At 35.3% G+C, this 25,634-nt stretch overlaps 3 protein-coding genes, 1 long non-coding RNA gene and 1 pseudogene across 4 annotated transcripts; 2 read left to right on the top strand and 3 right to left on the bottom strand.

The window, feature by feature from the left end:
• The first annotated feature begins 4,443 nt into the window (after positions 1 to 4,443).
• LOC120205910 (RNA-binding protein 1-like) lies at positions 4,444 to 5,103 on the top strand. Its single transcript, XM_039205669.1, has 2 exons — positions 4,444 to 4,650; positions 4,840 to 5,103. The coding sequence occupies exons 1-2, from the start codon at positions 4,444 to 4,446 to the stop codon at positions 5,101 to 5,103; spliced, it is 471 nt and encodes a 156-aa protein (XP_039061600.1).
• Positions 5,104 to 11,337: 6,234 nt separating this feature from the next.
• Positions 11,338 to 14,431, bottom strand: LOC120205909 (annotated as a pseudogene).
• Positions 14,432 to 16,368: 1,937 nt separating this feature from the next.
• Positions 16,369 to 17,512, top strand: LOC120205832 (heavy metal-associated isoprenylated plant protein 39-like). The gene is made up of 3 exons (XM_039205625.1): positions 16,369 to 16,461; positions 16,550 to 16,631; positions 16,735 to 17,512. The coding sequence occupies exons 1-3, from the start codon at positions 16,450 to 16,452 to the stop codon at positions 17,391 to 17,393; spliced, it is 753 nt and encodes a 250-aa protein (XP_039061556.1). The 5' UTR covers positions 16,369 to 16,449; the 3' UTR covers positions 17,394 to 17,512.
• A 2,454-nt stretch (positions 17,513 to 19,966) lies between these two features.
• On the bottom strand, positions 19,967 to 20,380 carry LOC120206118. Its single transcript, XR_005524080.1, has 2 exons — positions 20,343 to 20,380; positions 19,967 to 20,245 (listed from the first exon to the last, which is right to left on the bottom strand). It is a non-coding gene; the product is annotated as an uncharacterized LOC120206118 (long non-coding RNA).
• Positions 20,204 to 25,394, bottom strand: LOC120205908. Its single transcript, XM_039205668.1, has 15 exons — positions 24,752 to 25,394; positions 24,384 to 24,449; positions 24,166 to 24,234; positions 23,936 to 23,998; positions 23,688 to 23,756; positions 23,453 to 23,518; positions 22,983 to 23,051; positions 22,743 to 22,811; positions 22,507 to 22,575; positions 22,275 to 22,343; positions 21,510 to 21,794; positions 20,933 to 21,300; positions 20,582 to 20,769; positions 20,343 to 20,406; positions 20,204 to 20,245 (listed from the first exon to the last, which is right to left on the bottom strand). The coding sequence occupies exons 1-15, from the start codon at positions 25,350 to 25,352 to the stop codon at positions 20,204 to 20,206; spliced, it is 2,157 nt and encodes a 718-aa protein (XP_039061599.1). The 5' UTR covers positions 25,353 to 25,394.
• Positions 25,395 to 25,634: the final 240 nt, after the last annotated feature.

Genomic DNA, 25,634 nt, shown 5'->3' with positions numbered 1-25,634 from the left:
TATCTCAATACTTCTTTAAACTCACTATAAAGAATATTATGTCGTTAAAAATTGATAAATATAAAAGATAAAGAGATTTCATTAGGATTGAGTTCGAAAGACTTACGTGTGAAATGGATCTATTGAACCGTGATGGAAAAGAACACATAGGTGTGCTTGTACCCAAGACTTGTCATCTAAGTGTGTAATTTCAACTTTCCCTAATGGTTGACCATAACTTCCAAACAAATAATGTTGAGGTAAGTCATCAGTACTTAACACATCATTTCGATTTGGTCTATTCCATCTTGTTTCAACATCTTCCAAATATCTAGAGCAAAATTTCATGCATTCCGCTACCAAATACCCTTCAGCAATTGATCCTTCCGGATAACGCTTATTACGACAATAAGACTTCAACTTGCCCAAGAACCTATACACAAAACAACATACTACGTAAATACATTTTATTAAAATGTATAATCAGTAGTAATTTGAAACGTGTAATTCAATTAACACCTCTCTATAGGGTACATCCATCGATAGAAAACTGGACCACCAACTCTTGCTTCGTGAGGAAGATGAATTAGCAGATGCACCATAATTGTGAATAATGAAGGCGAAAATATCTTCTCCAAATTGCATAAAGTCAAGGCGACTCGATCTTGTAGTTTATCAAGTTCTTCAACCATTAGAACTTTCCCACGTATGACTTTCATTATATTAGAAAGTTCAATGATACAAGACGTCACCTTACTCGACATGCAACCGCGAACAACTACTGGCAGTAAATCTTGCATTAATATGTGATAATCATGTGACTTTAAACCATAAAGTCTTCGATCTTTAATACTGACACATCGAGAAATGTTTGATGCATACCCATCTGGGACCTTTATATCATTCAACACCGTGCACAACACTTTTTTTCTTTCTTTGAAAGAGAAAAAATAGAAGGCGGCAAGAAATTTCTTCCATTAGGACGTAATTGCGGATGAAGATCATGCCGAATTCCCATGTCCACTAAGTCAAGTTGACTCTTAAGATTATCTTTAGATTTTCTACCATTTTTTAGAATGGTCCCGATAATATTCTCACAAACATTCTTCTCAATATGCATTACATCAAGATTATGTCTCAAAATCTGTTTTTCCAATAAGGCAACTCGAAGAATATACTCATCTTTTTCCACAAGTCTACCTCATTTGGTTCATCCTCTTCATCAGACTCATCATCAATTTGTTCGTCAACTTCAACCTCTTCATTGACATGCTTTGCCTTTTTCATTGATCGTGTACTACTTGGTTGATTAATCTTTCCATAAGTAAAATTGATATTTTTCAACATTCTGAATATTTGAGAACCGGTTGTTTGGTCAGGAGCATTTCGAAACTCTTCATCCCCATCAAACATATTCTTTTGACTTCTAAATCTATGATTATCAGGTAACCACCGACAATGTCCCATATAAGAGAACTTCTTTCCATTAACCAACCACTTCGAACATGTTTGTAGAGCACAACAAGGACAAGCGTAACGACCTTTGGTACTCCAACTAGATAAATTTGCATATGCAAGAAAATCATTAATTGTCCATAATAAAGTCGCGCGTAAATTAAAGTTTTCCTTCGTCAACACATCGTACGTTTCGACCCCTTCCCATAACTGTTTCAACTCTGCAATTAGCGGCTGCATGTAAATATCAATATCATTTCCGGGGCCTTTCTCATCGGAGATTATCATGGATAAGATGAAAGATTATTGTTTCATGCAAATCCAAGGAGGCAAATTGTATGGAACAAGTACAATATGCCAAGTACTATACGAAGTACTCATGATTTTGAATGGATTAAACCCATCAGTTGCAAGACCGAGCCTGACATTTCGAGGATCTCTCGCAAAACTTGGATACTTGTTGTCAAATGACTTCCAAGCTAAAGAATCCGCAGGATGCCGTAATAATCCATCATCGGTTCTGCCATCATGATGCCACCTCATAGACTCAGCAGTCTTTGAGGACATAAACAATCTTTGTAGCCTAGGTATGAGAGGAAAATATCGCAGAATCTTGACCGGTTTCATTCTTGATCGTGCTTGAGCATCATCCTGAGTAACATTTTCTACCTCCGTAGTCATCCATCGAGATTTTCCGCATACATGACAAGACTCCTGATTTTTTCGATCACCCCAATACAACATGCAATCATTCGGACAACTATGAATTTTGTCATATCCAAGACACAAATTTTTTATCATTTTCTTCATATCTTTGCATGATTGAGGGATTTTTGCAAAAGGAAACACATCTCATAGTAACTCCAATAATTGCGTAAAGGAGTTACCAGTCCACCCTCCCAGGCATTTTAAGTGGAAAAGACGAATGCAGAAAGAAAGCTTTGAAAAATTTGATCCCTCATAAAGTTGTTCATTCATTTCATTCAGCAACTTGTAAAACTTTGCCGCTTCAACATTTGGCTCTTCATCACATCCAATTCTTCCCGTCTCAATGAAATCATCAACATCATTGTCACAATAATTTTCTATAACATACGGCTGATGATTGTGCATATTAAATGCATCTCGTAACATCCTTCCATCTCATCTTCTTTGAAAGTTGGATGGTGAGAAGGAGCATAATAAGTCGAATAACTCGTGGAAGCAGATCTATCTGATACAAACTCTCCATGAAAGATCCATTTTCTATACCCCCGAACAAATCCAAAAACAACTAGATGCTCGTACACAACTTCATGAATGTGCCAGTTAATGTTGACACATTTCTTACAATGGCAAAGAATCATATTCTCTTGGCTTGCATTCAGAAAAGCTAAATTTAGAAAGTTTTCGACTCCATTTCGATATTCGTCGCTAACCCTTGAGAAATCCATCCAACTCTTATCCATTTTGTATTTCCGGAGTTTCAAATTCAAATGTTAATTGCTAATATTATAGATAAATTTAGAACCTAAACAGAAGCATTAAACTATCATATTTAGTGAGAAAGGTTCAAGAAATAAAGAAAAAGAATAACCCAAAAGGACAACCGACTTAAGGCCTACTCAACATTTTCTCAGTGAAATGCATCATTGTAGGAAGTTAGAATTCCAATGACAACCCACTTAAGTCTTAGTCAACTATGCGACACCAAGAATAATTTAGTACACTTGACTTGACAATCTTAAAGCAACATAAAAATACTTTTCTTAATGAGTGTCATGGACAAACCTGGAAAATGTTGAATATGATGCTCTTTCGATGAACCAGAACAAGAAATGTTTGGTGATCCACAGCTAACCTTAGCAAGGCTTTACTGAGAGATCAATTTATAGTTACATTTAAGCTTAATTCTAAAGTAAAGGCCAGAATTAAACATTGCATGCCACTTCGTATTAATTATGAACCTCTGTAATCAACTAATATATGCATGGCAATTAAATATTATTTGTTTCCACAACTAAGATAAAGTAAACTTAATATATGCATGCCAATTAAATAAACTAAAATAGCAACTTATAATGTGTTCCGTAAGTATGTGGTGCTAATACCACTTATACCTGTGCAACTCGATCAAACTCCAACATCACCAATGATTTCCGAGGTTCAGGAACTTTCAGGAACAATATTTGCTTCAATTCTTAGACCAGAAAATAAACAGACAAACTAAAGGGACCTACAAAAGATACATATTTCATTTAGACAAAGTACAAAAGGGAAGTACGTAAACAAGATTGATGCTTTAAAAAGATTGCAACTCCAAATAAACTGTTCTAAGTTCAAGTAATAATACATTTAGTAACTCCAAATATACCCCTTCCCACAACATTGTTAAGATCTATAAAACTTTTTACTTACATTTTGAGCAAACAAAGCTGATCATGCAAGAAACAGTTACTGAACCAGATTTCCATAGTTTATTAACTATAAATTGAAAATATAAATACAGCAACCAAAAAATATTTGTTAACAACAATGCAGCAATAAAATATTTAGACTTTCCAGTTTTCCATGAAACATTAGCTTATTAGCACCAAAATAATGCGATGCATAAACCATAGCCAAAGACCAATACATAGTCAAAAAAATATTACAAAAATAATATTTATTAAACAATGGGATCGTAATAGTTAAAACTTGACATGTTAAACACGAAGGCTTTGGGTTAAAATCTTGGGAAAGGAATAGGGAATCATGAAATCAAAAGAGGCATGAAGAATAAAAAAAGTACATAACCTTTAAATTATTTGTTGGTATTCTTATCACAGGCCATCAATGAAATGGAATGCTTTATTTGGAAGGTAAAATGATCATTAAATCTAATTCAGTTGAGTAATGCTTTATTTGGAAGGTAAAATGATCATTAAATCTAATTCAGTTGAGTAATCCATTATTTGTTGGTATTCTTATTTCTATATAAATTTGGGTACCCCACGGTTTCCTAGCAGTACGGTTCTGAATTGCTTTCCTATGGTGGTGAATACTCCTCCCCCACAATGCATCCCCTCGACAGCAGCGGAAAACGTCGACCTGACGACGAACTTAGTGGTTCAAGGGAGGAAAAATAGGAGGAGAAAGCCGAGGGTTTGCAAGAACAAAGAAGAGGTCGAGACTCAAAGAATGACTCACATTGCAGTTGAGAGAAACAGGAGGAAGCAAATGAATGAACATCTGGCTGTTCTACCGCTCCTATGCCACCGTTTAAAACAAACCAGTTTAAAATTCGGCCAAATACTACTAGTTAAAGTCGGCCAAATGCGATGTAGACAGAAAATCCAGACAGAATATAATTTTGTTCAAATGAATCTGTATTCAATGGTTGGGTTGGGATAGAAAATGTGGTGTAATTGTTTGATCAATTTTCAGGTTGAAGCAAAAAAGGCTGTTCCTAGGGATGATCAGAACATTATAAACAGGAAAATGAGAGGCATCAGTGGTTCTCCTGTTCCTGGAAGCATGAAAAAGATTTTTGTCGGAGGTTTAGCCTCATCGGTCACCGAGAGTGACTTTAAGAACTATTTTGATCATTTTGGTACAATTACTGATGTTGTGGTGATGTATGATCATAACACGCAAAGTTCAAGAGGGAAGCCATTTGTAGCTCCTAATAAGCAAATACATTCATTGTAGAGAGGCACGAACATTTTGCTTTATAGGAACTGAGAGGAAAACCAACAATGAGATCAATCAATTAAAAGTAATCCACATCCATAAGACCCACAAAACTGCTTCGAATTTTAAACTTCAAATGTAATCTCTAAATTATTTATAATGCAGAAAACCCAAAACAACCGGGGAGGGGGTATTACTGTTAAAGAAATTGTGGGAAGTTCCATCCATACAATCGACACATACCTCTAATAGGACTCGCCGGTGATGGTGCGACGATGGGACCGACGGCGTGAATGCTGGACGTTGGGACCGATTTGCGTGAGGGAGAGCGGATGAACTGATGGAGAATTTCTATAGAGAATAAGGCTCGGGTTTTATCCGGGAATTTAGGGATTTTAAACTGTATAATTATACTCTATAGCGGCGTTTTGTAATAAACTCCACTAATGTCGAAATCATTTGCGGCGTTTGTGTTCAAAAAACACCACTAACGTATGCCTATTTATCGGCGTTTTCATAAAATCGCCGCTAAAGTTATATTATATTGCGACATTTGTATAAAAACGCCTCTATAGATTATATCTACTGTGGCGTTTGTACAAAAATGCCGCTAAAGTTCTATTATATTGCGGCGTTTGTATAAAAATGCTGCAATAGATATAATCTAGTGGGGTGTTTGTATAAAAACACCGCCAACGTACCAACTATGTAACAACGTTTTTTCTCAAAAAACGCCACTATGGATGAACTTATTGCGGCGGTTTTTGATACAAACGTCGCAACAAGTCAGGTATATGGCGCGTTTTTGGATACAAACGTCGCTAATTTCATTAAACTGTATAAGATTAATTGATTTTGCATATTTTATTTTTTCTCTACATAAACTTAATTTACTATCATATAGCTTTATTTAATTAAAAACAACCATAGATTTTAATTAAGACACGCGTTATGCATACAAATACTTAACAACAAAATACATTTAAATTTAGAAACATTAAAGTATGCATTAACAGTCTTAACCATATTGTTAACTAGAATTTAGTCTTCATTGCTCCTTCGTGGGGAAAGGACGTAAGAAAGCTGTTTTCCTTGTTTGACGACGCATCGTTAAGTTTTTCCTCTGTGAAAACTCTATATGGAGAAACTCTTCATCCATTTCACCAAATAAATCTCCTACCTTCGGTTCACCAAGAAGACTCCTTGCGCTCTTCAGTGCTTCACTTGAAACAGATAACGACCTTCCACCTACAATATGAAACTTGATTTGAGTTGGCTTGGGAACAAAATCAAACATAAAAAAATTAAATAGATGATAGAAACGTTTACTTGGACTAACAGTAAAGGCAACATCGTCTTCATTGAGGATAGATATTGCTTTTGCAATTGAAGATTCTTTCAACGCCACAGAGTTACCAAAATTGGCTCTATCATCGTTCTCAATAAGCTTTGAACATTCTACATGCGTGCGATCTATTAATTTTACAGTAAAAAAATATAGCGCCAGAAACTTTCAGCGATTAATTATTACCTTCATTTAGGAGATCGACCATGGAAGGGTGTTTTACAATAGGAGGGCATTTCGGTTTCAACAGAAAGTTCGGACTGATAGCCTCCCAACGATAATTTGATCCATCGTCAGAGCAAAGACGCCACGTGGACATTCCGACGATAATTTTTCTTACTGAATGCAACACCTGCTCTTTGTACCACAACCATTTGTTCATGTTTCAAAAGCTATTATTTTCCTATTCGGAAGCTATTATTCTTCTATTCGAAAGCAGAAAAACAATGCTCCCAATTAGCAGTAAACCAATAAAAAATATGTATATATATTCTTTCCTATTCAAAAGCTTTTATTTTTCTCCATTACGTTAGCTTTCTGGGTTTTCCCCATTTTCAGAATACCAACAAAAATTAAATGAAAAAGTTCAGTAGTGAGAGAAGGGATCAAACCGTGTAATCGTGAGATAATTATTTGCCGGTGAGAGGGCCGATTTGGTTGCCGGGACAGACAGAAGATGACGTCGCCTGGAATCGTCTGAGGGTCGTTGTTGTACCAGAGAAATCCCTTTTAGGGAAGGAGCGTTGAAATTATTTTAGGGATTGGGCAGAAGAAAAGAGTCGAGCATATATTGACCATTTTGCGGCGTTTTTAAAAAAACGCAACCATAGTACATGTTTTTGCGGCGTTTTTATAAAAACGCCACTATAAACAAACATATTGCGGCGTTTTGTACTATAAACGCCGCTAAATTATTACTATATTGCGGCGTTTTTACACAAACGCCACTAAATTATTACTCTACAGCGACGTTTGTTTGATAAACGCCGCTAAATTACATCTCTATTGCGGCGTTTGTTGGAAAAACGACATTATAAACGACCCTGTCCCGGCGTTTGATCTACAAACGTCGCTATATTTCCACTCTATTGCGGCGTTTCTTGAAAAAACGCCGCTAAAGTATCATTTTGTGGCGTTTGGATTGTAAATGCCGCTAAATACTTAAATTTTGTGGCGTTTACCCTGAAAACGCCGCAAAAAACGCCGCTACATAACACATTTGTTGTAGTGCTTTAAAGCGGCAATCCACATATTTTTAATCTTCCACCAATATTACTTTCTTTAATAAAATTACTTCCCGTGCTAAAAAAACATAGAAATAAATCACACACCATAACTGACCTCAAAACTATTGTCTTCCCAATGCTGCTGTCCTTTGCCGTTGCAGCAAGTTACAAGTAGAGGTATATTATTCAAAGGGCTATCATATCAACGAATTGTGTGATGATCTCTTGAATGGATGTGTAGCATCTTTAGCTGTATTACAAATTGGGAAACCCAGATATCTGTCCCAAAGATACTTGCTTTTGATCCGTGAAGCTGGATGGGTTTTGTTTCTGCAATAACAATGCTAATATCCAAGGTGGATACCTAGTGAAGAGTGCATTTTCTTTCTTTTTAAGATTTTACATCTGTATTTTTTTATTTTAAAATTTTAAACCTATTATTAGAAAATTAGATGATAATATTTGTAATTTTTAATAGAATATATTATTTTCTTCGATTATATTTAAATTTATTTTGAGTGTTGGTTATTTGATCTAGGGTTGTTCATGGACGGTTACGAGATTTTTCTAATAGTAATATAACCATTAAGTGGTTAACTGTTATTAACAATTCGGTTACCAGTTAACCTACGTTTAACCTATTACAATTATTTTTCAAAAATAACACAACATGAATGCTTTGATTTATTAACGGGTAAATATGTACATCTCACAAAAAATGTAGCACTTAACACATACTTACACCGGTGTAATTATGTACATCTCCCAATATAATTATAAATTTAATTTATTAACGATTAACCGTTGGTTAACCATTTATCAAAATTCGTAAATGTACCCTTAACCATCATTTTTAACGGTACAGTTAATCGAAACCGTTTAACATTAACAATTTGATTAATTAACTTGCTAAATATAACGATTATACCAATTAACGGTTACAAGTTTTTTTGAACACCCATAATTTGATCCCATTTTCATTCATACATAACACAATTGGATCGCTTGCATAGCAAGAGTTATATTTTTTAGTCGTTTGATCCATTTTTTCATTTTTTTCAGGGTTGGATTTGATGTTGCCGTGACTAATCAAGATGATGCTCATTTGTTATCTCGTTGATCTTTTTATTTTGGACCCTCAAATTAGATTTAGATACGTAGCCTGCATTTTAGACGGTTTTTTTCATGATATTTGGCTCTGATTTGCTTTTGTCGATGGTCTTTCAATGTTTAATCTCATATTGTGGTTCGTTTGTTGTAATAATCAGATCTATTTGTATCTATGTGTTGTTCGATGTTTTTTTGAATGGACTTTTCACCTTTTCATTGTATTGTTCATATATGATCTTAAGTGGCTAGGTTTTTTTTATCTTGATAGTTAAAGAAGAATATCTTAATTATGAGTTTAGTTTACGATTCTAATTATAAGCTCTCATTGTAATTTTAAATATTTTTCTTAATAAAATTAACTATTTTTTAAATGCAAGAGTTACAAAATAACTTATCGATTCAAAATTGTTTAAACAATCTTAATCTCAATCCTTCTTGGTATTGTTAAAGGGAAAAGCGATAATTGTTTTTCTATTACTATTATTGGTTAATTTCTGTCCTTAAGAATCAAGAAAGGCTCTCAATCTTTAATTTCGTTGTTGACCAATTCAAAATCAAGATTTATTAGATATTGTTTTTTTAATCTAAAAGCATTAAGAAACAACATATAAAAATCAAGATTTTCCATTAGTGAATGGTTGATTCATAAATTATCATATTCAAGAACATGGGTGATAGACCAATGATAAAAGGACATTGGACACCAAGATAAACTTTATTCGCTCCATCCTTTTCTACTGCAATGTGCGGTGGATGGATCACAGGAGGATAACCTTCTATGCTTTCAAGGTCAAAAGAGATGACTCTTGGTGCAAAAAGAATCATAATGGGATTTATTTAAGCAATGATAATACCACTTGGATTAACGAATACCCTTGGTAGAATATAGTCTACCAATCTCTATCATCATAGGAGAATTCAATTTATATATATATTTATTATTATTATTACTTATTATATTTTTAATTAATATATTAAACTGAATATCTATACCATTAAACTTATTATATATAGCCTTGATTTTGTTTTCACTAAGCGAATTTGGCTATAATGGAAGTCAAATTCTTTAATGCATTGTGAATATTTCAACTAAATATTATTATTTCAAGAAATATTATTATTTTAAGACTATTTGATAATATTTCTTTTATATATATCCTAAGAAAAAATTAAACATGACACATATCCTTGCAAACTATTTCGATTTTCAGCACTAAACATCTCGAGCTATTTTATTATTAAGCTAAGATGATTATAAAATAATATATATTCTAAGTACTCTAAATTATTTGACAATGAACGTTCAATTTTTCATGCAGTCGTTGATACTCAAACTTATAACCTTTAAAAATAATAACGATTCTTTTAATAATTAAATATACAAAAGGTGCCCAACATATGTCCGTTTTTTCAGTTTAGTGCCTAACTTTTTTTCGTTCAAGTTTGGTGCCTAACGTTTCATTCCGTTACTCAAAATGGGTAACGCCGTGACGGACCGTTAGATTTCTCCGTTAAGACGTGTCACAGTCTAGTAATTTTAAAAATTTTATTTAAAATTAAAAAAATAAAATTATATATTTTTAAAAAAGAAAACACAAAAATTTTGAAATAACCACAAAACTTTAAAAACCTTCATTTCAACCCGTTAACCTTAAACCCTGTCACCGAACCACCCTTCTCCGATTGGTGGTGGTGTACACCGCCACTCCCACTGAACTCAAAAGCAAGCGGCGACCTCAACCCGACCCTCATATCACCCGAAATTGGTTACTGTCGAGCTTAATCGCAAGGAAATCATTCGGTCACCCACCTCCAACCTCGGCCACCGCTCATCGGGAGTCATCATCGCCTAGCCCAGTGGAAGCGTCGTCCCGGACCGGTCATAGCCCAGTCATCCACTCGCCTCCAATCGTTGCCGTTCGTGGTAGAGTGACGTTTGAAAGTCCGACGAAAAGCTCCATAATCGTTAGATTTTTGCGATTTTCGGCCGAAACCGCCGTCTTTCCGCCTCACCGCCACCGAAGCTGAGCTCGCCGATCCTGTCCGACCAAAACCCAACCGGTTTGGGTAAGCCATCGTCGCCGAGCGGACGAGCTTGGAAGAGGGGCGGCCAAATAGTTTAGGAGTTAGGGGTTGAAATGAAGGTTTTCAAAGTTTTGGGGTTGTTTTAAAATTTTTAAAGTTTAAAGGTTTCTAATTTTATGAGATTTTTTGTCTCTCCTGACTTTAGTTTAAAGGTTTCTAATTTTATGTGCTACATTGTACATGATCTTGTTTGTATTTTTAATAAAGTTTGATAAAATCAAGCTATTCAAATACACAATTACAACTATGAAACTCCTTTACTAAGAGTAGTAAAATGGCAAAAGATTAAGGATATCTCTTGTTTGTTCTGTTCCAAAGCATTCAAAGAAGGATAGGTATTTCATATAAAATACATATATATATATATATATATGAATAATGTTTTTGCTTTGATGCATACAATATATAATGTGTACAATTAGTTTGTTTAGGTGGAGAAACAATCCATGGCAGCGAGTCGCTACTGAGTCCTAGTCCAGGAAGCTGTTAAGATGCTGCAACTACCTCTTCTTGTTGACGCCGTCTTCTGAGTTCACCTTCGAGTACACTCTGTGCTGTCTCTGCTGACGCCGCCGACTTCTCCGCCATCTCTGTCGCCGCCTTGATTTCCTCTATCGCTTTCAAGTTTTCTTCTACCTTCTCATCCGCCTCGTTTTTGCTCGTGATTATTGCTTCCAGCTCAGCCATTGCAGCTGCTATTTTCTGCTCCGACATGTTCCCATATTCGTCTATTTTCTTTTGCAATGCTTCATATTCCTCCTTGGAAAGCCTTATCTTCCCATCACCGATCCCCCTTTTCTATTACCCGCATATTATCGAGCGCCTTCTTCTCCGCCGCTTTGGCATGTCCGGCCTGTTCCAGTGCTTGTTCTAGCTTTTGCTTTACCTCCTTCACCGCCATTTCCGCCGCGTTGGCATCTTTCCTCAGCGTTTCGATATTATTCTTCATCTCTTTGGCTTCTTTTCTTGCAGTCTCGGCTTCTAATAAAAGCTGTTGCAGCCTAGCATTGTGATCACCATTAAGAGATTCCCTTTCAGCTTCTTTCCTCGCCTTAATTTCATTTTGTTGTGCTTGCTTCATCTTCACCTCTTCAATTTCAACCCTAATGGAGCTCACTAAATTCCGAAGAGAACACTCTTCATCGGCCAGTTTCCATTAGCTTCTGCTCCAGAGACTTAGTTAACTCGGGATCATACAATTCCCTCGAGGCACTCAATTTCTTTTCGGCTTCCTCCTTAGCAGCCATGTGAGATTTCTTCAACATCTCTTTATCTGCTGCAATAGCCTCTTGTTCATTGTACACTTGTTGCGTAGCGAATTTCACTTGCTTGATAGCTTCCTTCATGGCCGTGATTTGTTTCGTCAGCTCCGCAACCCGTTCCGAATGCATCTTAGCTGAAAGCTGCGCTTCCGCCGCCTGTTGAAAGGCCGCCAGCTTCACTTCCAACGCAGCGTCGAAATCCTGCCTGATTTTATTCAGCTCTTGCTTCTTGGCATCGAGCTCTATAGCGACGGCAAGGTATTGCTCCCTCGCCGTCTCGAGTTCTTTGTTTCTCTCTTCGTATTCTTGGCCGTATTGCGATTTCTTGAGTTCGAGTTCACTGCCGTATTGCTTCACTGCTTCGGCCGCTTCGATTGCCGATTTCTTCGACTCGGTTACTGCTCTGAGTTTCTCGGACAATTCCTGCAATTTTTGCTTAGCGCTTTCGAGTTCACTATCTGCTTTAGCCTTTGTAGCTTCGTCACTCTCGAGCTTTTGCTTGATATTGTTGAATTCTTTCTCAGCTAGAAGAAGCTGTGTCTCCTTGTCTATAACATTCTGGCAAAGATAAATTAGGACTACACTGTAAGCAATTTAAATCTTGATGGAGTGGTTTGGTAATCACTCTAATGGTACAATTACTCTATAGGTCTCCATATTATACAATAGAGTACATTTCAGTCCCATACATTTTTAATTATGTATAATAGAAAATCATGCAAACTAGTCATCATTGTAATAAATTTAACATCATATTTTTAGCGGAATTACATGTTTATTGGATTCATTATAATTTAAAAAACTTAAAATGTTACATTTAATCCATGAAACCTAGTTGTATTAGATGCAACAATTTGAGTTTTTTAGAATATCTTATCATTTAATTAAATTTATCACATTAAATTATAAATGGTTTATTTTTTAACTATTATAAAATCATATCATTATACTAAAAAGTTGTATTAGATGCAACAATTTGAGTTTTTTAGAATATCTTATCATTTAATTAAATTTATCACATTAAATTATAAATGGTTTATTTTTTAACTATTATAAAATCATATCATTATACTAAAAAAGGGGACCAAGATGCATTTGGTGTTATAGTAAAAGGACCTGTAAAATAATTTTACCCTGCATAAACAAGAGTGGACGTTTAACGTGCGTTTTATAGTACCTCGGCAGAAATTCTAGATTTTCTGGGAGTGCGTCGTCCTCGTTCCTTGGGAACGGCAACTTCACCGAATAAACTAACGGCGGCTTTGACGGACTGAAACGGTGCCCTGGTATCGATCTCTCCTACCTCTGTCTTTGGTAAACCGGTCCTAAAGGGAAGTTGATACGTCAAAGACGGGGAAATGGAAGGCTTTGAAGATGAAGGAAGGGGACAGGATGCTGCCCAGAATGAGAGGTGGGAGACGTATGGTGTATTATTTCGGAAGACAGCCCCCCAAACTTTTCGGATTTTTAATGGTTAAAATTTACTTTTGCAAAATTCTTATAAATTGTGCAAATAAGTTGTTAAAACCAATGGATGTTACCGTCTCAAACCTTTGCTTTGACCATTTCCCTTGCAATGCCATACATTCACACTTCCCCCGCATCATCCTTGAATAATTAATTCTAGTCCTAAGGCTTTGTATGTCCAAATTCGATATATCATTAATATTCAACAAATTACAGGAATTAAATTACTTGCTATAGTTAGAAAATTTAGGTCTAATTATGAATAAAACCCCATGCGTCTAGTCTAATTAGCAAAAATCAGCATTTGAGCCATTAATATGCCACAAATGGATAAATATTAACAATTCAAATTCATTTTTTACTAACTTGTCAATTTTAGTAAATTAAGAGATCAAACTCAAGTATAAAAGGATTAATTCATAGTTTTCATAAAATAAAGGGAATAAACTCATAATTAGACCAAAATTGCAGGGCTAACGTAAGCCATCTAGTACATCCATCATGCGTCAATGTACACAAACTTGGGAAGTGCTGTCCAAGAAACAGGGGATAGGTAATATGAGGTTCAGTTCCTTGCAAACCAAAATCCAGTGCCGGCCAATATATAGGATAGCCCTTTCCCTTCAATCCGGCCCGAGTCGCTTAGGCACGGAGTGTAGCCAGTCACGCTGAGTTGTCCCTTTCATTACCAACAGCGATCCGTGCCAAAGCGTGAAATTATGGTGATCTGCTTTTCTTGAACCTCTCCAATGCAACTAATAGCTGGAAGGTTGAAGGAGTATATGCTTTTGCACCTTAGGATGCTTCTTCTTGCATCTGAACGCAATTTCCGAGGCTGAGCTTCTGGTCATCGCTATTAAACATATTCCCGGGAAGCATTAAGTAAATAAGAAAAACGTTAGCGGGCAATAGACAAGGAATTAAACAGTAGCGAGGCACCGCGTCCTAGATGTCCTTAAGCCCCAAGAATGAGCATGAATCCACTCTAATCCAAGATGTCCTTAAGCCTCAAGAATAAGCATGAATCCACTATAACTTAGCTATATTATTAATATGTGTCTCTCGGCTACGTGCATGGGCGAATGAAGAATCAGAGAGCAAAATTGTTAGTAGAAACTAAAAGGTACCACTACCAACCCTTGATCCTTTTCTTTAAGGCAAAACCTACACAAAAAGGAGCATACCACATTACTCTCCAACTGCCACTGCCAAACAAAGTAAAGCATTGGATTCCATGGAGAGAGGACTATCAAATCTTCAATTGAGTAAAATACAGGAAATTTTAAGAAAGGATCTGGTCCAAGGAACGTGAATGTAATTGAAGAAATCTAGGGCTAAACACTTGGGTCCGTTTCCAAGATCCACAATTTGGATCTTTTTAGCATTGTCGTTAGGGTTTGGCTTCGCCTTCAACATCTAACTCAGTGTAGCCTTTAAACAACAGAATCTGGTAATGTAGTACCATTTTAATGCTTACATTATGAGAAATGCATTTGTTCATTTATTTACCTTAATTAAGCCCCATTTCCCAAATCTTCAAAATTATTAGATTCATTTACCATTACTACACGGAGTTTAACCGCCATTGAGGAGGGCGCCGGGGGTGACGATGTAACCCACTATACCTAGGGACACGTGTACTGTTGGCATGTGGGGGCATATGTCCCATAATTTATTGCACCTAGAGGAGACTTAACTTCCAATTTTTTTTAAAGAAAAATATTAAATTTTGGTAAAAACTGCTACACAAGCCCCTACGCTTCAGCACGTATTGCATCTTAGTCCTGTATTTTTAAGATAAGTAAAATAATATTCGACTAAACGATCTTGAACGTTGATCCATATTGAGACCGATAAAAGAATTTTTTTGTTAAGACAATGAGACGTTATAAATTAATGAGAAGATTATAAAGAAGAAGATCAAAGCAAGGTTAGATAATAAAAATGGTGACAACCTGATTGGTGATTTATGATGAAAAATTATAATTATTATAATAAATTTTAATATTAATTTATAAAGAGAATAAAATAAATCTTAAAGTCATTCTCTTATTTGCATTCCAAAAGAAACAATATGTTAAATTCCTAAGCTTAATTTATCTACATATTAACTATTTTTTCAATGTGAAAATTGTGTTCAATATACAAACACTTCCAATACATTGTGTCTAATAGTTATTCCATAACACTCTGGCTATAAGCCTATAACGTGTTCAAAATACTATTTATGATACTAAATAATATAAAATCATTGTTTCCTTCTTTTCTCTAACGTATAAAAATCTCGTGGGTATATTGTTACATTGGTCACAAAATCATAGGGTTAATTTTAATTTGACCATTGAATAATAAATTTTATTAATTAAGTCCTTGAATTTTCAATTTGATTTTATTCAAGTAGTCGATCACTACGTTTTAACAAAATTATTTTTAACTATCGATGATGCACACTTTACAAAGATAATTGCTTAAATCTTAAACTCTTAATAAAAAAAATATTCATTTTTATCCTTGGAAATGATGGAGGTTTTATGCAATACTTTTTGTGTATTAAAAATTTACATGCACTTTATGATATAATAAGTTGAATTGTAAGTAGGCGGAAGGTGAGGTGTAGGCATAACATGATATGTTAATCAACGCCACATCACGCGGTAGGCTTTGAAAGTCAGCAATCGAAAGCTGCCTTCCACCTTCCTCAGTTGCTAATAACGACGATCTCAATATCTACTGCCAATCATCACCCTCCACGTGTGATCTTAAACATAACCCAAGTTGATTTTATATAAACCCCTTCTGTCTGAGCCTCTCGATTGCTTTGCTTTACTTGCTTCGTTTTCAAGATCAGATCAGTGAGGGAGTCCAAGCTATGGCCGAGAAGGTTTCTTCTATCCCTTTCGTTTGAATTGTTGTTTTCATCTGTGAATTTTGCTTTCGCCATGCATTCTGACAAGGGGTGATCTTTGTAGGTAACAATAATGGTGCTGAAGGTGGACCTTCAGTGCTTCAAATGCTACAAGAAGGTCAAGAAAGTGCTCTGTAAATTCCCTCGTGAGTTTCTTTTTACTTAGTTGATTGATCATTGAACTGAAGGTTACAAAAATGGTGTCTGAGTTTATGTTTTTTGTGTGTGTGTTTCTGTTATGAACAAGAGAAATAAGAGACCAGATATACGATGAAAAGGCCAACACGGTGACCATCACTGTCATATGTTGTAGCCCGGAGAAGATAAGAGACAAGATATGCTACAAAGGTGGCGGATCCATCAAGAGCATTGAGATCAAGTCGTCGGCGAAACCCAAGGAACCTGAGAAGCCTAAAGAGGCGGAAAAGCAGACCGAGAAGCCGAAAGAGGCCGAGAAGAAACCTGAGAAGCCGAAAGAGGCTGAGAAGAAACCCGAGAAGCCTAAAGAGTCGGGGGAGAAGAAGGCCGAGAAACCAAAAGAAGCCGAGAAGCCTAAAGAGGGTGGGGAGAAAAAGGTCGACAAACCAAAAGAAGCGGAGAAACCCAAAGGGGCGGCGCCGGCGCCGGCGGCGAAAGCTATGGAAGCGGCTCCTTTACCGCCGGTGGCGTATGCGATCGGTTATTCATACTTGGATGGCTATGGTGGTGCGGGGCCTAGCTATTATGGTGGACCTAGCTATTTCGGTGGACCACCTCAACAATCGTTTCAAAATTACGAAACAATTGGTAGGCCGGTCTATGATAGCTGGGGCAGCGGAGGCGGCTACTACAACGGGTACGGTTACGGCGGAGGCCGTGGCGGTGAATGTTATAGTGATGAAAACCCACAAGGGTGCTCGATCATGTAATGTAAGGAAGAACGTGTTGCTGAGCTGCATATTGTTTGAACTCGAAGATACTAATAATCTCTCTTGTTGAATATGGAGTCATTTGTGGATTTTATTTATTTTTATATTCAAGAGTTTATGGAACGGTGATGTCGGTGGGTGGTGTTTCCGAGCTTACAAAAAATGTATTTTACCATACTTTTAATAAATAATCAGATGAAGGTTCTAATTTGTCAGAGCTTTACTATTAATATATGTTAAAGGAATTTTATTAATAAAAACATTATATCAATCATATTTTTTATCAAGTCAATTATTACTTTGGATATTAAATACAAATTTAAATCCTATGTAAAGCATACTTAGCATGTGAAAATCAAATTATAAATATATATATATGCTTTTTCCCATATGAGTAGCTTCGATTTATTGTGTTTAATAAAGAAACATATTATTTAAATTTTAATTGATATCATCTTTTAATACGTCAAATTCAAGTAGTAATATAAGAAATAGTTCAAGATTTAATATATCTAATTTTAATTTTAAGAAAGATTCATTAAACAATCGTAGTGGTAAAATATAATATTATGCTCCTTATAATTAAAAATTTAGGGTTTAAACAATTACATTTATAACAGTAAACTGTTGTTAATAAAAAAACATTATGAATATATAATATTTTATAATCATTTTGAACTATTCTAAAAAAAACCTGTTTGTTGAGGAATAGAAGTATATAAGCCTTCTTACATTACGCATACTTCGTCTCTAGTGAACACTAATACATACAATTTTTAATTAAATTGTTAACTATATCGATAGAATGACTTGGGTATAAAAAAGTAGTATTTTGAGGATTTGATTAGAACGTTTTGAAATTTAGAAATCAATTTAAAATTTAGATAATAGCTTAGGGACATTAAGTGGAAATAACACATATATAGTCGCGAAAAGAAGCGAAATAAATTACACATTAAATGTATCCGAAAGGAAAAGGTCGGGCGCCTCCTAGGCCAGTCCCAAACGCCAAGAGGGATGACGTCAAATTATCAAACAAGCGGTCTCAAACACTACAAAACTAGCACTCTCATCACAGATGCACTAACAAGGTATTTGGCCGCTTGTATTTTTTAAATTTATAATTATTTTATTAATATCTAATTTTATATTTTCAAAAAAAATTATAATCTCACTCTTAATTTTTTAAATTTTACACTCCTATAAAATTATGTGTCCGTCTCATCTCTCATATTTTAAAATTTTATTAATTTTAACACCCCATAATTTTTTATTTTGCTTTAATTTAATCAGTATAAAATTATATTCAAACTAGACTTCAATGCTAGACATCCGAAAAGAACTATGAATTTCATAACCGTCATGTGCTAAACCTGTTCTCGAATTGTGCATTTTGCAAATAAACACATTAGATTCGTTGAGCCAAAGAAAAAAGTAGACAATAAAACTCAAATTTATTCAAAAAAAATTGGCAGAATTAAGGGTGTATTTAATTTCAAAAAAACAAAGATTGATTTGGCTTTCATTTTTTTTAAAACATGAAACGAGATGTGTTGATTGAAATTTTTAAATGATTTTTAAGATATATATTTCTTATTAAATAAATAATATATATTTTAATTCTCTAAAAATATTATATAAAATGAAAAAATCTAAAATATAATATTTAATATAATAAATGATCCCAAGCTCAAATCAATATAAATAAAAATATATTATTTTCCAATAATTATTAAGTATCAAATCTTTGATCATAGGCCAAATCATATATATGAAAATTTTTAATTGAACATGTTTTTTATTCTCATTATTGGAAAATTTCTTTTATTTTATTTTTTAAACATAACTTTCAGATTTTATTTTTACTAACTTTCAGATTTTATTTTTACTACTTTACCAGCAAAAATTTAATTGCTTTAGTCTGTATTCCACACCGCCCCATGTATATAGAGGTACAATTCCAAACCAACAATTATAGCAAGATAATCTTTACTTTAGTTGCATGCATGTGACGACGATGCATTGACAACCAGAACCACTTTTAACAAACCAACTAAGCAAATATTATCTTAGACCAAACAACACAATAAGTGGGTCCGTAGGATGTATGACCTCTAAACAACACATTAAATTAATTGATAAAATAGCTGGATAAAAGTACCCCACTAAAATATACTTAGACCAAACAATAGAAGGAATAATTAATCATCACTTTCATATATGAACAAATAAAAGGCTGCCATTGTCGGTGGTCAGCTCAGCTGTTTAGGTTACCGTAAATAACAAGCTATTGGCTTAGTAAATCTAAGGCGATTTGATTCTTGTTTTTAGGAAAACGAGGTACAACTTAAAATGACCGAATCAGCCTATGTTAAATCGGGTTAATTAGGTCAGTTAAGCCTATATTGATCGATCAGTTTGACTAGTTAAAACCGTCCTACTTATTATACTAGATTAACAAGAGTTTATTGGTTGTGTTTTTAAGGTCTTACTTCCCTAATAGGGCAGGGGATGAAATCAACAATTACCATGACGGGTGTTAGGTGCCATCACTATCAAACTAGGGAATCAAATAACAAATCCAGATTAGGGGCCATTTTCTCAATGTCATCAACCTCAACAAACTATTCTTAAGTGGGAAGATACATGCACCAACAAACAAAAAAAGGGGGAAGATATATATGGAATTTCATACACCAAACCACTGCGATTTCAATCATCACCAGCATTCCATCCCATTGCTATTTTACCACAAAAGCTAAACCTAAGCCATCACTATGTACTTCTGTATTTACTTCTGATACAAAACATCACCTTTTGACCAAATTTCTCCATTTGTCTTTGAGATCAATCTGATAAATAATTAGGAACATATATTATAAATTATCCATAAAAAGGCAAGAATTTAGTTTTAAAAATAAAAGGTTATAAAGCTTGTGAAATACTTACCGCAGATCTATTTCTAAATATTTCTTTATTAGTTTCTAAAATATATTTCCATTGGTTTCCATATCTGCATTATGAAAATATTTGTAGTGAGAAAGCAGAAACCAAGGGCTATAAACTATCAAAAAGTATATCCAGTCTCATATTTGCTAAACTAGTAACAACTACTGGAGAAAAAACCTAAAGAAGATCTAATATGCTCACAAGATTATACACCAAAATTTTATAAGTTAATCACGTACCTACGTACACCCTCCGTCAAAGCCTTTTCTTCCTCGTCAGTCCATCTATTAACTTTTCTCTTTCTCTCCCACATCTTGGGCACGTTAATGTTTAAGGGAGGCACATGCTTTGTTCTGGGACTTGGTAAAGTACATTCGTTCAAACAGCTATCCTTCCCTTCGGAAGAGCCATCAACTGAATCCTCCCACTACAACAATACCCAAAACATAATAGAATTTACTGAACAAATAGGAATTTAACTTAAAGAATGCAATTTAACAAAAAAGCAAAACAATTAAGCATGCAACATAATGCAACACATGATACTAAATATAAAGGAACTGCCTCTCCATTAAGCTAGTCCTACACACTTTGTTGGGCATAATGAAAGCTTCTTCCTGATCTTGAGAAGGTTCTGCAGTATGATCAACGGATGGAGCAGGAGCACTCCCATCCATCTTGTCAATCTCTTTTCTAACAGCCTCATCAGGTGCCCTGTGTTCCTTGTTTCCGTTGCCGCCATTACTCACCATTAAGCTGGTCCTAGGCACTTTCTTGGGTCTATTGAAAGCTTCCTCCCGAGCTTGAGAAGGTTCTGCAGTATGATCATTAGGTGCCCTGTGTTCCTTGTTTCCATTGCCTTTAGAGCCTTCAGAAGGGTGCCTTTTTGCTGCTGCCACGTATGTTACATTTCTTTCTGCAATTTCCAAGGCTTTCGGGAGAGGATCTTCTACTTTATCTAGCATGTCAACAGTGCTCAACTTAAGCAAGTAAAAACAATACGAGGCAATTTACACACTGAAATGAAAAATTCATTCAAACATGCATTCTTAAACCAACAAAATAGAAGCTTTAGTACAAAAACTTAATCATACATAGCATTACATAATCATAGGAAAACAAAACTAACAGTTTTACTAGAGAAGACCGAAAAGAGGAGAAATCTACATTTTCCTTTATCAATGCAAAGATTAGTAGGATCACCCATGTCCTTATGGGAGTCTTCCACAATGCCTGCAGCATGCAAATTATTAGTTGCCGTGTCAGAGGCAACTGTTTCCACAACATCCAATGCTTTAGAGAGGGAATCGGTTACTTCATCAACCAATGCAGATTGGGAACCATTTTTTCTGCAAGGCCAATCCTCCTCCATGCAAGTAATGACAATACCTTTATGTTGCCTGCAGGAAGAATGTAGCTTATGTTTTGTGTGAGAATTTGCCCTTAGGATCTCTGCAGACAAGGTAATTAGAACAAATCATGGCCAATAATACCATAACTAAAATTACTTGGGCAAGTATGACAAGATTAGAGAAAATGTACACACAGAAATGAGACCATTCATTCACACACATTCTTAAACCAAGAGAATAAAAGCTTCTTTAAAGAAAATTTATCATACATTGGCATTACAAGATCTCTTGAAAACAAAGCAATACTTCTACTAGAGAAAAAAAATCCTGTTGGAAAATTCACCTTCATATTCCCTACATAACCGAGGTAGCTAGATCAAACAAAGTCCAAGATTACCATTACTATAGTTAACTAGGTACGTATAACAATATGAGGAAAAATTTAACAGAGAATTGAGTTAGATTCATTTTACATACATTTTTATACTGCAAATTACTCATACATAGCATAGGATAATCGCCTGTAAACAAAATAAGACTACATAGAATAAAATTAAAAAAGAAGAGAAGAAAATCATACTGTTCATTTTCTTCTTGCAAAAATGAGGACCTGAAAGAACATGATCAGAAGCAGAGGCGACATTATCCACTGTGGGAAGCAAAATTTACACCAGGAATCGTGTTAGATTCATTCTACAAACATTCTTAGACCATCATATTGTACTGAAAATTAATCATGCAAAACATTGCATAATGTTCCTAAAACACTTTTACTTGGAATAAAATGAAAAAACAAGAGAAAAGAAGCTTACCATTCCCTTTGTCAGTATTACGGTGAGGACTCAAAGGTAGTTCAGCACAAGTATGGACAACATTATCCTCTGTGAGAAGCCAAATTTAAAAATTGAATTGAGTTAGATTCATTCTACATACATTCTTAGACAAAGTACTGCAAATTTATCATGAATAGCATATCATAATCTCCTGAAAACTAAATTAAGACTTTTACTTGGAATAACATGGAAAAGAAGAGAGAAGTGAAACCTACCATTCCCTTCATTAGTGAAAGGATGAGGACTCAAAGGGACATGAGCAGAAGTAGAGACAGCACTATCCACTGTAGGAGGCAAAATTTACACAGAATTGGGTTCAATTCTTTCTAAATGCATTCTTAGACAAACATCTTGTGCTGTGAATTAATCATGCATAACATAGCATAATCTCCAGAAAACTAAACCAAGACTTTTACTTGGAATAAGTGAAAAACAGGATGAGAAGAGAAGCCTACCATTCCCTTGGTTGGTGCTACGATGAGGACACAACGGGACATGAGCAGAAGCAGAGACTGCATTATCCACTGTGGAACACAAAATTTACACAAAGAATTGAGAAAGATAAGTTCTACATCCATTCTTAGACCAAAATATTGTACTGCAAATTAATCACATTGCATAATAATCTCCTAAAACAAATTACATCTTCTACTTGTACGAAAAAGAAAAGCAGAAAAGAACAATGAAACCTAGAAATCCCTTTGTCTGTGCAACAAGGAAACCCCGAAGGGACTTGAGCAGGAGCAAAGACTGCATTATTCACTTTTGGATGCAAAAATTTACAGAGAATTGAATTACATTCACTTACATTCTTACACCAACAAAATGTACTGCAAATTATTCATACATGGTACCACATAATCTCCTGAAAACAAAATTAAGACTTTTGCTTGCAATAAAATTAAAAAAAAAAAGAGAAGCCAACCATTCCCTTCATCACTGTAATGACGACAACTCAATGGGTCATGAGCAGAAGAGACAGCATTTCCTACTGCAGAAGACAACATTACACAGAGATAGAAAGATTCATTCTACATACATCCTTAGACCAACATATTAAACTACAAATTAATCATTCATAGCATAGCATAACCTACTACAACCAAATTAAGACTCTTACATGGAATAAAAGAAGGAAAGAGAAGAGAGGAGAAGCCTACCATTCCCTTCGTCAGTGAAAGGATGAGGACACGAAGGGACTTGAGCAGGAGCAGAGACAAAATCATCCACTGTGGGAGGCAAAATTTACACAGAATTGAATTAGATTCATTCAACATGGATTCTTAGAGACTTAGACCAGCATATTGTACTGCAAATTAATCATACAGGCATTGCATGATCTCCCGAAAACAAAAATTAAAATTAGTAATATATGAAGAAAAAACAGAGTAGAGAAGCCTACTGTTACCTTTGACAGTGCTATGATGATGATTCAAAGGGACTTGAGCAAAAGCAGAGACAATTTTACCTGCTGTGGGAAGCAAGAAAAATTTACACAGAATTGAGCTAAATTCACTCCACAAATTCTTTGACCAACATAGTGACACACCATACCGCAAATTAATCGTACATAGCATAGCATAACAGAAAAAAAATAATACTTGGAATAAAATGAAAATGAAAAGAAGAGAAGCCTACCATTCCCTTTGTCAGTGCTATTATTAGGACTCAAGGGGGCTTGAACAGAAGCAATGACAACATTGTCTACTGTGGGAGGAAAATTGAGTTAGATTCATTCTACATACATTCTTAGAACAACATGCTATACAACAAATAAATCATACAAGGAAAAACATTATAAAAAAATCAAGATAGTTGCTTGAATTAAAAAAACAGAGAAGACAAGAGGAACCTACTGTTTCCCTTGTCAGTGCAATGATGACTCGAAGTGACTTCAGCAGAAGCAGTGACAAAATCATCCACTGTGGGAGGCCAAATTTACAGAGATTTGAGTTAGATTCATTATACATTCCTATAAAACATAATATAATGACTACTGTTCACTTCATCATTGCTACGATGTGGACTCGAAGGGATTTGAGCGAGAGCAGTGACAACATTATCCACTGGGAAGAAATTAACACAGAGAAATCATTTAAGATTCATTCTACTTATATTCTTATAACAAAATATTATACTGCAAAAACAATTTATATACATGATAGCATAATAAAACATTAAAACTTACTTGGACTAAAATCAAAAGAAGAGAAGAGAAATCTACCGTTCCCATCAGCAGGAGTATAAGCAGGAGCATAGACAACATCATCAGCAGTGGGATTTATTGAACCGAAGACCTCCCTCAAATAAACCCGAATACGACGCATCGCTTCGTCGAGAGTATTAATACGTACCAGCCTCTTAGAGATCTCTCGATCCCATAGTGCCGCTTCGACTTCCTTTCTCCAATTAGCTAACCCAGGAGAAAGAAGGCCGGAGGAACCCGACACCTCCAAATCCTTAATTAACTCCCCCCAAATTCTTCTAACACCGTCGTAGTAGTCGTCCCACGAGATGTGTAACCACAAAAGAGTGCGGTGTACGGCGACGGCGGAAAAGGCTTCCCGCAAGGCGTCGGAGGGGGGAACGCCTCGCCGGCGGTCGAGTTTCTCAATGATGATCAAAGATTCAAGAATCCCGTCTGGGACAGAGAAATTCGCCGTCCGGTTTCGAATAGATAGGAGCGTCGAGACTTTAGAATGAAGACAAAATGTATTATAGTTGCCGTCGTCACCGACATTGTTTCCGTTTGTATGAGTGTGGTATTGCTTGAGGATGCGTAAAACACAAGGATCCGGCTCTTTAGCAAGCAACAAATTCTCCATTTTTTTCAACTGATTCCAACCTCTAATTCGAAATTCAAGCCCTAATATTTAATAAAATATAAAAACATTTGAGCCTTGTGTTAATAAATTGATTTGATTTAGATAGTCTTGTCAATGAAAAAATAGCCCGCTAAGCCCTAGAGCCCAGGCCTGGATGAGTACGTCAGCAAATGCAAATCCTCCCGCGCTTTCTCACGCCTAAAAAAATATCTATCTTTTGAATTTAGATTTGGAAAGTGACTTAGGCCAGCACGCTGCGTTCACCGTATTCAAAATTTGAAA

This window comes from Hibiscus syriacus, unplaced genomic scaffold (assembly GCF_006381635.1).
Source record: "Hibiscus syriacus cultivar Baekdansim isolate YM2019G1 unplaced genomic scaffold, ASM638163v2 tig00013285_pilon, whole genome shotgun sequence".
Lineage (NCBI taxonomy): Eukaryota > Viridiplantae > Streptophyta > Magnoliopsida > Malvales > Malvaceae > Hibiscus > Hibiscus syriacus.
This window is presented reverse-complemented; position numbering and strand designations above follow the sequence as displayed.